A 12,959-nucleotide genomic window follows, 5' to 3' on the forward strand; every position below is an offset into this window, starting at 1 on the left:
CATAATGACTAGCAATGGGGATTTTGTTAGAACAGAAAGTCAGGATTATGTCTTAGGGCTCATCTCCCCTAATTAGAGACATTGAACTGAACCTCTAATATGGTGCTTATCACTCTTGCCCAGATATTGGGTCCAAAAGTCAAATGTGGTGATGGCAAAAATGCTAATCTTGAGGCTTCAAAGTGAGGAGGGATCACTCAGTGATATCCTAGCTAATAATGTGTAAAACCCCATCTTTGCTTTCAGAACTGTCTATATGCTTTGTGGCATCTATTCCACAAGAGGCCGGAAACAATCCTCACCAGTCTGAAGTGATGTGAGCTTTGTATCATGATACGTTATCCTGCTGGAAGTAGCCACCAGAAGATGGTACACTGTGGTCCTAAAGGTCTGGCCACGTGCAGCAATGAGATTTAGTCTTTGGTGTTTAAACACTGCTCAGTTACTAACCTGGGCCCAAAGTGTGCTAAAGGAAATATCCCCACCACCAATACACCAACAGCAGCCTGGATTGTGGATACAAAGCAGCATGTATTCCTGCTTTCATGTTGTTTAGACTAAAATTCGTACCAGGCAACATTTTTCTGTCCACCCTCCTATTGTCCAATAGGAGATTGTTCTGTTCTTAGCTGCCAGGAGTGGGACTTGGGGTGGTCCTTTGCTGCTGTAGCCAAGCTGCTTCAATGTTCTGTTTTCTGCATTCAGAGATGCTATTCTCCATACCTTGGTTATAATTTGAGTTAGTTTAGCTTCTTTATGAGCTGGAAGCAGTCTCGCTTTTCTCCTCTGACATCAACAAGGCATTTTTGCCCAGACGACTGCCTTTCACTGGATATTTTCTCTTTTTCAGACCATCTCTCTAAACTCCAGAGAATGCTGTGCCGGAAAAATCCCCGTATATCAGCAGCATCTAGCACCAAGGACCATGCCACGTTCAAAGTCACTTAAATCACCCTTTCCCCATTCTGATGATCACTTTGAATTTCAGCAGGTCACCTTGACCCTGTCTGCATGCCTAAATTTATTGCTGCCATGTGATTGGCCGGTATATATATATATCAGTAATCAGTGAATATTGCTGTACATTCATATCAATTGGTAAAATAGCAAGAATTGTAGTACTTACATGCCATTTATGTGAACTTGGGGCAAGTAATGCACGCTCAGGTCCATTACATGGATGCAAATGGAAGAATGAAAAGCGAGCCATGACAGGACACCCAGTTCTGACATGCATTAAAAGGTCCACAATATACATTTTTGTCACCGTATTACTTAAAGATTTTATTTCTTCTCAGAGCCTTAATGCTATCTTTAAGTTCAGCTTCTTCCTCTCTGTAAAATAGTGCCCGTTTATGCCGCTCAGGTGCAACCATTATCTGCAACTCTCTGGTGGGAAAGTGGTTTAACACTAAAAGCTGTTTTGAAGATATCTCCAGAATCGTTAAAGGCTCTGTCAGTTTATTGCATTTCCTATTTCCAACATTCCCATAATCCTGTACATGTATGGTAAAAGAAACACTTGTGTATATGTCTGAAAATGGTCCATTTGGATTCATATGAAAACAGTAATGAGGCCTGTAGCTCTACCTAGCTGCTGACTGTAATTTCTTGGGTTGATTTCAGGAGGGCTATTTCCACATATTTGATAATGTTAGAACTTTTGCCCTTTGAGGTCATGACTTTGTAATTAAAGAAAATAAAAAGAAGCAATGGACCAGAAATCACAATGAAAGCAAAAAAGACTTCCAGCACCTGCAGCACTTTAAATTACAGATGAAAACAAGTCTTAAAGCGTTTTCCCCCTTTGGGGTTATTTAATCAAAGGTTGTCTCTGGTGTACACACTCGGTGTATTTCTTGTATTATAGTTGACGGTCCAAGGTGAGGAGAAAAAAGGAACTTAGGGAGTCATAAAAGGGCGAGAGGAGACTTTAAAGATGAGTCTTTGTCATTGGTGCGTTGATTGGTGCTGGAAGGGAAATTGCCCCAGGGCAGTCTCAAGGCTCCTTCTACTGTACTGTTCATTTAAATTCCTCCTTTTATTCCCGTGTCTCATGAAAAACTCCAGCCAATAAAAAAATAAAAAAGTCACAAGCTTCAGACTTGGTCACAGGTTTCATTAAAGTATCTAATTAATGCCTGATTAGTTAGGCGCTACAAAATGTTTTAATGACTGCAGTGTGCCGTGGCAGAGAGGCCAAATTAACAATTTTACGTGGCATTTTTTCCCTTTTATCCATTATTGCTCATGTTTAGTATCCAGGATACCAGGCAGAAAAAAGCATGACTACACATTAAACCAGAATGGTGTTTTCTGTTAAGGAATGACAAGATAAGGTTGAGCCAAAACATTTAATACACATCATTGCAGGAGACATGCACTTAAAGCACTTTACACAGTGCACACTGCTCAACTGTAGCTCTCGTTTTGAAAACACATACAAACCATAAAATAATTTAAAACCGAAACACAGATTTTAAAAAAGGGGTTACACTGGATTTTGTTTTGTTTTCTTTTTTATACATGTTCGTAATACTGTTTCATAAAATGTATCACAGAAATTAGCTTTCGACACAGAGCAAACCATAGGAACTCAGGTATTACACTGACACTGTGCTTGTTGATAGTTAGCAAGAAAACTGACCGGTGACATCCAAGAGCGAATGTCACAGAGAGGACAACCGCTGGAAAGAAGAGGGGGAAGGGGGAGCAGGTGGAGAGGCAGGGAGAGAGGAACGAGGAGAACAGGGTGGGTCTATGGCCGTTCCTCTCTGATGAATAACAATCCAAGTGCGCCAAAGGGTGGAAGGGAAGGGTCGATCGCTAGGCGTAGAAGGTCTCCACTTTCACTGCCTGACAGAACATTGTCATGGAGAAGACCAGACCCAGGATCTGCACAAACACAACAAAAACAGGCCGGCCATTAAAGGGTTCAGAGATCTGGGAGTGAAATATAAAAGGAACTTTTCATCTCACTTTTTGGATCGCTGTGTACCTGCTCAACCATACATGACAAAAAGATATTCTCCCACTGTTACAGCGAACTCTTAGTGTAGCTAACTTAACTTATTGGACAAAGGATGGTGAAGACAGAGCTGCTAGGGAAGAGAGAACGATCACAGATCACCTAGAGGGTTCCTGTGACAGAGAAGGATGCTAGTAATAGACTGAGGAGGCAGATGTGATGATTCGCTGTGGCGAGCAGCTGAAAGAAGAGGAAGTGTATCTCTGATAATGATAAGGAGACAGTCCCAACACTCAAATAAGTGTAAGATATGTTGGCTAAATATTCTGCTTTATCTTTTTTAAGTAAGACAAAAACAGAGGTTGAAAGTCAATATCACATATCGGTTATAATATGCTTATTCAGGCACCTTTTCCACTCACTGTGTGCTTTTACACCTCTCTACATTTAATCATTACTTATTATTAATCTCTGGCTCGCTTCCACAGCATGTCTTTTGTGCTGTCTTCCTCCCCTCACCCCAACCGGTCACGTCCAGTGGCCGCTCCTCCCTGAGCCTGGTTCTGCTGGAGGTTTCTTCCTGTTAAAGGCGAGTTTTTCCTTCCCACTGTCGCCAAAGTGCTTGCTCATAGGGGGTCACATGATTGTTGGGGTTTTCTCTGTTATATTATTGTATAAAGTGCCTTGAGGCGACTGTTGTTATGATTTGGTGCTGTATAAATACAATTGAATTAAATTAAAAATGATCACTTTTATTCTTCAACACAGTCTGAGCTCTCTTAGTCAAGTTTTGTCATTTCTTTAAGTAGTCTTCAGGATGTTGGTTGACTTTTTGTTCAGTTCTTTTTCAACACAACCCCACACTCCTTCAATAATCTCGAGTGTCGAGCTCTGGGAGGCCAATCCATGACTGATAGTGTTCCACTGTGTTTTTCTATCCAGCTATGCTTTTATTGTGATGGCAGTGTGTTTGGGATCATTGTCATACTGAAAAATGAAGCTGCTGCCAGATGGTATTGCACAGTGAATGAAAATCTAACAGTACTTATCTGCAATCAGAATTCAGTTTTGAAGAGATCATCAACACTACTGGCTGAAATGCTTCAGAGAACAGCTTAGTTGAAAGTCCAGTGTCAGCTATGTGTCAGGTTTTTGCTGGATTTTTTACTATTCATTTAGGATTAATTATAAAGGACACACTGCATGCCATTCTAAGATATTTCAAGTTTCCAGCTATTAGCTATTTGGGAATCTCATTGTTGGAGTTGAAAATACTATTTCAAGTCTGTAAAACTATGCTATCTTTGGTATTTTTCATAGATTCAGCTAAAGAAATGAGAACAGATTATAATTTTTTGTGACCTGCTGCTAGTAACAAAGTGCCCAAAGATACAATTTAAAATGAGTTGTCTGTTATTTGTAGACACAGCACCATCCCCTGAGTTAGATGACTTATTTATTCTTAAATGTTCGTCTAACAAAAAACATTGCCCTGAAAATGGTCAGGTATAAGGACTGGACTCAAAATGAGTACAAAGAATAACTATAATAGAACAATGACTCGAAAGTTTGGCTCCTTGTGGGCAAAATATAAAGAAATAAGAGGTGGCTCGACACGTTTGTACATGATATCTATGATGCAATACATCATACAATATGTATCCATAGAGTCGTTATTTTATACAATACAATCTACAATTATAGTAACACAAATGATACTAATAACAATGAAACATCACAATAATTATGATGCGTTTGATACCAGTAAAAAGTAACGATCAATTTACAATTCACTGACACTGGTATAAAGTGTTATGCAACCTGAGATCACACACATTATCCCACACAGACTCATTATGATGCATTATAGATATGGCTGAACCTGTGTGGTCCTTTACACAGCGATAAAGCCAGTCAGCGGAAAGTTATTCAGCAAATTTAGGCAGTGCATTTGTTCTCAGCCTTGAAAGAAACTTTGAAAAAAAACCTTCAAGTTAGGTTTGAAAACCTCTGAAGTGATTCATTATTAAAGGACATAGTTCTACTTCTGATGACTTTGTTCTTGTACCACTAAAATCAAACTTGTGCATCTCAATGGTTCTCCACTTTTTTCAAGGTGTAACACATCACTTGAGGATGCAGTCTGTTAATTAAGTGGCAGTTGTCTTCTATAATGAATTCACTAAGTGTGAATTCACTTTAGAGCGGGAAACTGGCATCTAAAGTAAAATATCAGTGGATTCACTGGGTAAAAAACCTCACTTTTGAATGAGACTGAGTTGGAAAGACTTGATGATATTCGGGCACTGTTAGCGCTCGGTTATTTGTGCAGGTTTGCACAATTTTTCAAGTTTTTGAATCATTCACTTGGTAGTTATAGAGCCAGTATGCTTCTCATCTGCATGCCAATAAAAAACTAGTTAAAGTAAACAAAGGTGCCTTAATTTAAAGTTAAAGACTAAAATAAATTCTCGTGTTTCTATGTAGGAGGACGTCCACATTAAGCCAGGTAAATTGTAAATGTGTCTCTTTCTCTCTGTTTCAGCTCTCCGCCCAGACATTCAGACTAAAAGAGCCTTTTTCTCCCCTGAAAACAGACCTTTTACTAAATTGGTCTCTGGAGTGTTTAAAGCTTAAAATGCCAGAAAAGTCGTTTCATTGTGCACGGGGGACAAACAGAGATGTTGCAAAATGGTGGCATTCAAACATTTCACTGTGGACACAGAAATGACACCGCAATGCTAATGTGCGCGCAAATCACTTTGGCACACACACACAAAAAAACTGCTTTTCAGATTTAAATGGCTCAATGCAGATGCAATCCAAGTGTGCGTTTGCCTGACTGCGAGTGAATTAAATGATGCAGCTCCATTAACATAGTTCGAACTTTTTAGAATAATAAATCAACATCGTTTCATTATACAGAACTGGCCCTTATTGTTTCTGATTTGTGGGAGAGTCATAATTCAGTGAGCTTGCTTAATGGCTGCTGTTACCAGTATCTGTAACCTATTTTAAAATGTTCCTGTAGACCCTGCTGTGTCGCACGCACCGTAGGAAACCCTGATTAAACACTTCTCTCGAGCCTTGACCATAAAACTTCCCTAAAGCTAACTTTTGTGCACAGCCAAGATGGATGAAAATATGGTTTGTACACTCTCATAATTCAATTTTAGTCAACATGGTGTCTTAAAATATAAGTACCTTTAAAATTTCAGTTGCCTGTGTTTATATGAACTACTATTATGATAATCCCTCATTTATCCGAACTGTCTAGTCACTGGTTTGTTGAATTTATGGATATATTTGGGTTTATGTATAAGCAGATTCTAGGTTTTAAGTTGCTTTACTGTCACGATTCTCTGTCTCTAATGCTATGAGTAAAAAAATATCTTCTGGGGTTTATCTAAACCTCATCCACTCCTAAAATGTTTATTCCTAAAGTGCCTCCTAAAACACGCTGCACTTTAAGGGGTTTTCAGACATCTCTCTCGAGCTGTGTGCAAGCTGTGTGTTGCTAAATAAAGAGATGTCTGCGAGCCTTTAAAAAAACTATGCAAATCTTGCCAAACTGCAGCCACTGATGTGAATAATATCCACTGATGATTAATGAAAAATCTTGTGTAACATAAGCAGGCAAGCCTTTTGTTAGATCAAGCAGTAATATCATTAATATCGGTTGTGCTCCATCAGTTCATCTAATGTTTACTAACATCAACTATCGTAAATAATTATATGTACCCACAGACTGTAGATAAAAGATGGAGGTCTATAAACATGGAGCCAGTGGAGAACTTCCTTATGTGGCTTTGTGGTTGGTAAGAGCATGCAGTGCCTTCGGTTTCTCAAATCAATATGGTAACAGCCAAAATGCTGTAGCAAAGTCCACTGTTTATACTGGACTGAGATCTGGTGAATGTGGATGCCGAGAAACCAGTTTGGAATGATCTGAGCTTTATCCTACAGGGAGGAGCCATCGGAAGATGGGTACGCTGTGGTCATTAAGGAAAATGAGTGATCGTCATTTGGTTCGAAGGAGCCCAAAATATGATTTCATGATGTTTACACCAAATTCTAACCCTAACAAACTGAACTGTGTTCCAATCCTCCATCCGGTCGTTAAGTCTGACGTCACTAGCCGTGTCTGGGCCTAAACTCCGCTGCGGGTCCATATATCAAACGATCACTATGGCATTACTGAGAGTTGAAAAACTGTCTAAAGTCTTTCATCTGTAATAAAATGATCAGCGTTCTGCTCTACCAGGTGTAACAATTGAGTTTAACATCCAGGCATCCATGAAAACGGAATTTATGACATTTAACGGAGTTAGAAGTTAGAAGCTAGCGAGCTAACTTCCTGCTATCTAAATACAATATAGCATATCCTGACTGCGGGGTTTTGGAAACAAATTAAAACGTACAGCTCTGTTATCACTTCCAACATAAATGAAGACAGAAAACTAAACAGCAGTGACGTTTGTAGGGTTACTGAAGTTTGGCTAGCTGGTATATAATGATGTGCTACGTGACCGCTAGCGACACAGCTATGTTAGCATAATATAAACAAGCTAACTTTTTTTTCCACTCGATAAAAGTTAACGTGAGTGTTCTCGGTGGTCAGGAACAAATGTAATCGCATGGCAGGATGCTGTAAAAGGACCAAACTTCAGCCAGGAGAACAACTGAGATAATCCATCCACAATACGAGGTTAGTCATTCATATACTGCTGCATGGGCTGGGCTGTAGTTACATCCTAAGGTTTTAAAAACTGAGCTCTAATAAATGATTAGCGGTAATAAAAGCCGAGGGAGGTCAACAGTGATCACTGACTGTTTTAGGAGCTTTTTGAGATTAAATAGAAGAAAATATAAAACATTAAACATGTTAACAACACAAAAGCCATATTAAACGCAGACTACTTTAGACCCGGAAGTAGGATTCGTCACGTCATCACTTAATGACCGGATTGCCCAGTTTTGGTGAGCTTGTTTGTAAACTGCAGCCTGTGGTCTTCTGCTGCTGAAGCTCATCTGCTTCAAGGTTTGATGTGTTGTGCATTCAGCGATGCCCTTCTGCATGTCTTGGATGTAATAAGTGGTTTTCTGAGCTACTGTTGCTTGCCTTTCAGCTTGAAGCAGTCCACCCATCCTCCTCTGACCTCGGACGTCAATAAGGCTGTGTGTGAAAATCCCACAGGAATCACTGAAATCACTTTTCTTCCCGATTCAGACGCTCGATTTGAACCTCAGAATAGAGTTTGCTGAGTTGTGGCGATGTGATTGGTTGATTACATATCTGTGTTAACGAGCAGTTGAACAGGCGAGCGTGGAGTCTATGATTACACCACAAGTCTCTGCACGTTCTGTTAGATATTCACTCGGTTTTTCACTTGTAAAATTCTTACTTGCAATTATTTAAACCGTAAATAACTCCTTGTGTTGTACTGTACCACAGATTATTTACGACAAGACCGGAAGCTCTTCATTCTTCGATCTAGTTTTCATTTTGCTCTGTGTAGGTTTATCACGTAGGATGTTGCATGCAGGGTTTTCAAGGGCACTGAGACTCTAATGGGTGACTAAAAATCAGCCTACAGCCACACAGGAGCCTCGTGTGATCGATGTTCTCAGGCAGAGCATATTTCTCCACCCAGATTGTGAAACCACATCACGTATCACTTGGCTGGAAAGGAGATAAAAGAATTTTATGGAAAGTCAAACCTCCCTATGTGGTCTTCAGCAGTAACACAAGAGGCTTATATGGGCTCAAGCTGTCCACAAAAATCCTGCGTTCCTACGCTTAATGCAAAGGAAACAGGCAGTATTAGATTTATTTATCTCAAAGTAGGAGCCTTTTTCTGAAGCAGTGCCATAGATAGCAAGGATGGAGCTAAAGGGTCTTGGGGAAAAAAAATAAAAATCACACAGCTTTCCAGCTTCAATTACCTGAGTAAGTGCTGTGCATAGTGCAAAGATCCAAAGTGCCACCAGGTTCTCATTAAGCCAGTCCTTTACCCGCTCGTAGCACGGCTGCGGAGACACACAGAAAAAAAATATGCACATGATGAGCAAACATTAGCCCCCAAAAGTAAACTCACTATTAAGATGTCTTGTAATAAATACACAGGCGAAGGAACCCTTACAACGACTCTTTTCCTACTGTATAAAGAAACCATGATAGAAAATACTCCTAAGCTAAAGGATCCCATGTGGCAACATCCTTATCTACTAATCCTTTCTCTCTGACCTAATATTCTTTGGGAAAACTTTTTAAATTCGAAGCCCTGCTGTCTCTGTCTCCCTTCAGCAGTACAAACAGCAGTAATGTGAGTACAGGAGCAGCACATATGCCGTCTGTATCACTTCGACATGAGAAGGGCCTGAATTTTTCATGTCTGACGTTGCTTGAATTTATTCTGAAGGCAAGTTGACAGAAAAAAAAGGAGAACCCTCTCTCTACCCTCTCACTGCTTCGCCGTTTTTTGTTTTTGTCTCCAAGACAGTTTCAACATCCAGACTAGATTTAAAAATCACTTTTGAATGTACAATCTTTGTGTACCTGAGAGGCAGGAAGAAAAGAAAGTTAATTATTAGTCTTAGTTATTCTGATGCTCAGAAGTTTACGCAAGTAAAGAGAAGGAGATGGATTATCAAAAGCAAAGGAAGTGGCTGTCTCTGTGCAGATGAAAGCGGACATCAGAAGTAATGGAGTGGCATTTGCAATGAAAGCTATGTGACACACGGGCACTGCAGACATTTTAAAGCCGGGTGGTGAGCTCTGTGTGTGTCAATATGATAGATACACAGGAGAAAAGCCTGCCTGACACACTGTAGTAAAAGGGTAAGTGCTATCATAACAGGCTACAGTGCTGTTCTAATTTAATTATTCATTTCTGCAGACTTAACTTCCTGATTGTGCTATTTTATAAATGTCCTTACATCAAGGAGCTGAGTCAGAGCCAGAGAAAGCAAACACAATCAACTCTGCATTTCACTGGTACCGAAAAATATATATATTTTTTTTTTCCTTGGTGTGCGGCAAAAGAGTTCTCGGCTGGATCAATATGGAAAGTCATGCAGTAAGCCAAAATTTCAGACATCTTCGAAGTTATTCATCAAAATGCTGCCCGAATGTAAACCCCTTGGACCAGAAAGCTGCATCTGAAAATATATAAATTCATATTTTTATTGTCTGACATCCACTGCAGACTCTCATAAAACCTAGGGGGGGGAAACCCCACGTTAGTAAACCTGAACCTGCCATGCCAGACACTAAACCCATCAACAACGTTCCAGGGCAAGCTAAAAAAAAAATGTAAAAGAAACCGCAATCAATGTCTTTGCAACAATTCTTTGGCTGTTGTAGCCACTACTTAGTGGACTACACCACGAATTTCACTTTCCTTGCTCTTAATGTGGGATTTGGCAGCTTTGTGGCTGCTTAGTTGGCCAACACAGAGGAGGATTTAGCAGGTAAAGTTATTAGAATAGAAAACTATGACTGCTCAGCTTAAAAAACACTTATAAGTCCAAAAATCCTTTATTGCAAATTTAAAGCCCCATTCAACACATTTAAGAAACACTGTGCATAACAAGCACAAGTACCACACTGTCTTAAGTAACAGCAACAGTTTAGTTTAGAAAAATCCTTACAGTGGCACTGAACTGTAAGGCTGTGACCTGTACAGTCATTACTACCCATGCTGTAGTGGCAGGCCTGTGATATTGCCTGTGGGGATGGATGAGTGTGCCTGTGAGAGGCTCTAATGAAGAGTCTATGGATAGTGTGTGTGTGGGCAGTCGTGATAACGAGAGCATTGTGAGTAAAAAGAGCTGGACTGGAAAAGTGATGCGTGTGTGATCACAAGTCATTGCATGAAAGTCCTGCCAAGGTCCACGTCACCTGCATTTTCCACTCATCCTGGTTCATGAATATCATCCATTTCCAGCGAGCGCTGCAGCAGGTTTACATTGATGTTGACAGACAGTCTCTTTTTCACAGCTCTGGCCTTTTCAAGAATTCTGTGGTGTTCAAGTGGTAGGTGTTAACTCTGAACTCTGTCTAAAAGTGCAGCGTGTGCCGAATTTGCACTTTCCGTCCTGGTCTCAATGGATTCTCATGAATCTTGTTTTGGACTGTACTTTCCCCTGGACCGCCTCCACCTTCATCTCTGCATCATTTTCCTCACTGTGAAAAGATGCTCTAACGTGTCAGTTAAAAAAGGACTCAGCTCAAATACGAACTAGATGATGTACAGCTGGGTTCAGACTTCAACTTCTGTCCTTAAAATAAAATCAACAGACTCTAACTGCCTTTCAAAAATTCTTTAACAGGGTAGAAAAAAAAAAGAAGAAGAAATGCACATCTATTTTCAGTACATCTCTCAGGTACCCAAACATACTCTATGAGTAGTTTTCAATTTCAGTTGATTTTTAGTCAGTGGCAGGATTATTCCTTTGCTTACCAAACACAAATGAACTCACTTGTACACCTCAGAAATGGTTCAATTTACCATATTCTCAAGTCGATCTAAGAATACAAAAAACAGTATATACACATTATCATGTGCCAGCATGCTACGCCTGGCTGAAGTTAATCGAGGCCGGCCTATCGGCACGCTGGATGCTTGCATGCGTATCTGAGCTGTAGCTGCAGCCTTGCATGTCGACGAGAGCAGCATCTTTGATCTGATTGTTCTTGGTGGAAATCTTACTGGACTTAGGAACCGAGACGAGGTGCTTCAACCTGACCTTGTGCCACTCTTATGGTTGCACAGCGATGTCACGGTAGCACAGGCCTTTTTGGATTGGGAGTATATCCAGACACTTCCTCGGCCACTATTTAGTCTTCTGTTGATATATATGATATTTTTGTATTTTCAGCATAAAAGTGATAAAAAAGTGATTTTCACAATAAAAAAAAAAAAAGAAGATTTCTACATATTATGACTGTAAAAGTTGAACTGATGTATTTTTGATTGATTTATGGCTATTAAATGTTTCTGCAATGGCGATATACCATTTTGCATTTTATGGTCTAACACCGTTCCCATTGAATTCTCACCGTAATTTTAGAAATACTCTTTACAGCCAAACAGAGAAAGTTTGGCAGTTGCACAAACAAGTGGTGAAAAAGTTTGCTTGCTGTAATTTTTCCTTCCCTTTGTACTAGCAAAAGAATATACATATGCATATATATATATAAATCCATTGCTAGTGTAGAATCATAGATGTGCCAATAACAGGTGTTAGCGGTTACTCAAATATGGCTTCTACCTTCTTTTGGTTCCTTTGGCTTTGAACTTAGTTAAAGCCTCTGCTACTTGTTTCCATTCAGTATTTTTATTCCGTTTGTGATTTTAGACCTCAGACCATCACATAAAACGTGTTTCCTTTTCTGGGCTTCTACAATGATTGTCTGAAGTTCACAATTTGTTGAAATTGCACTCCGGTGCTGTTGTTTCCATTGCCATGTCTAATAACCTGGTGGTGGTGCAAACAGAACCTGTCTATGCCAGCAATTCATTTACTGGCGACGGCCTCTGGGCTGGCCTCGTTGTCCTGTCCTTATTTGCTGTGTCTTTCAATTTCTTACAGGAAATTGGTGGGTGGAGCTGACCTGGTTAGAGATACAGCACACCTAAGCAAGTTGGGCTCAAAAGACTCTAAAGCATGCTGGTTGACTGACTGACATTCACACACTACTGTACACATTATTTACTCTGCATGATTAAAACACTGTGCAGTCTCCTTTATTTGTCACGTAGGTTTGAGTCTAACAGTGACATTAAAGAATCTCTGAATCCATTCATCCACTGGCTTCGGATCAAGCCAGTAGATATCTCAGCCTGTGTGGCTGAGATATCTAAAAGATGACCCTGTGCCTTTGTAATTCTGACAAAAGCAGAGTTTATTCAACTCTTCGCCCTCTCGCATAAACAGTTGCAGCTGTGATGTAGTTGTCTACAAAGGTTTTCATAGATCTTAAAAA

At 40.0% G+C, this 12,959-nt stretch overlaps 1 protein-coding gene across 3 annotated transcripts in view; it reads right to left on the reverse strand.

Moving 5' to 3' along the window:
• Positions 1-2,475: 2,475 nt before the first annotated feature.
• The window catches only part of tspan4a (tetraspanin 4a), a 163,174-nt gene continuing 152,690 nt past the window's right edge, over positions 2,476-12,959 (reverse strand). For all 3 annotated transcript variants that reach the window (XM_026162126.1, XM_026162116.1, XM_026162122.1), the window contains 2 exons: positions 8,915-8,998; positions 2,476-2,895 (listed from right to left, as the gene is read on the reverse strand). In XM_026162126.1, coding sequence (XP_026017911.1) covers positions 2,827-2,895; positions 8,915-8,998 — 153 coding nt within the window. In that variant the 3' untranslated portion in view covers positions 2,476-2,826. The remainder of the gene's footprint in view (positions 2,896-8,914; positions 8,999-12,959) is intronic.

This window comes from Astatotilapia calliptera, chromosome 1 (assembly GCF_900246225.1).
Source record: "Astatotilapia calliptera chromosome 1, fAstCal1.2, whole genome shotgun sequence".
Lineage (NCBI taxonomy): Eukaryota > Metazoa > Chordata > Actinopteri > Cichliformes > Cichlidae > Astatotilapia > Astatotilapia calliptera.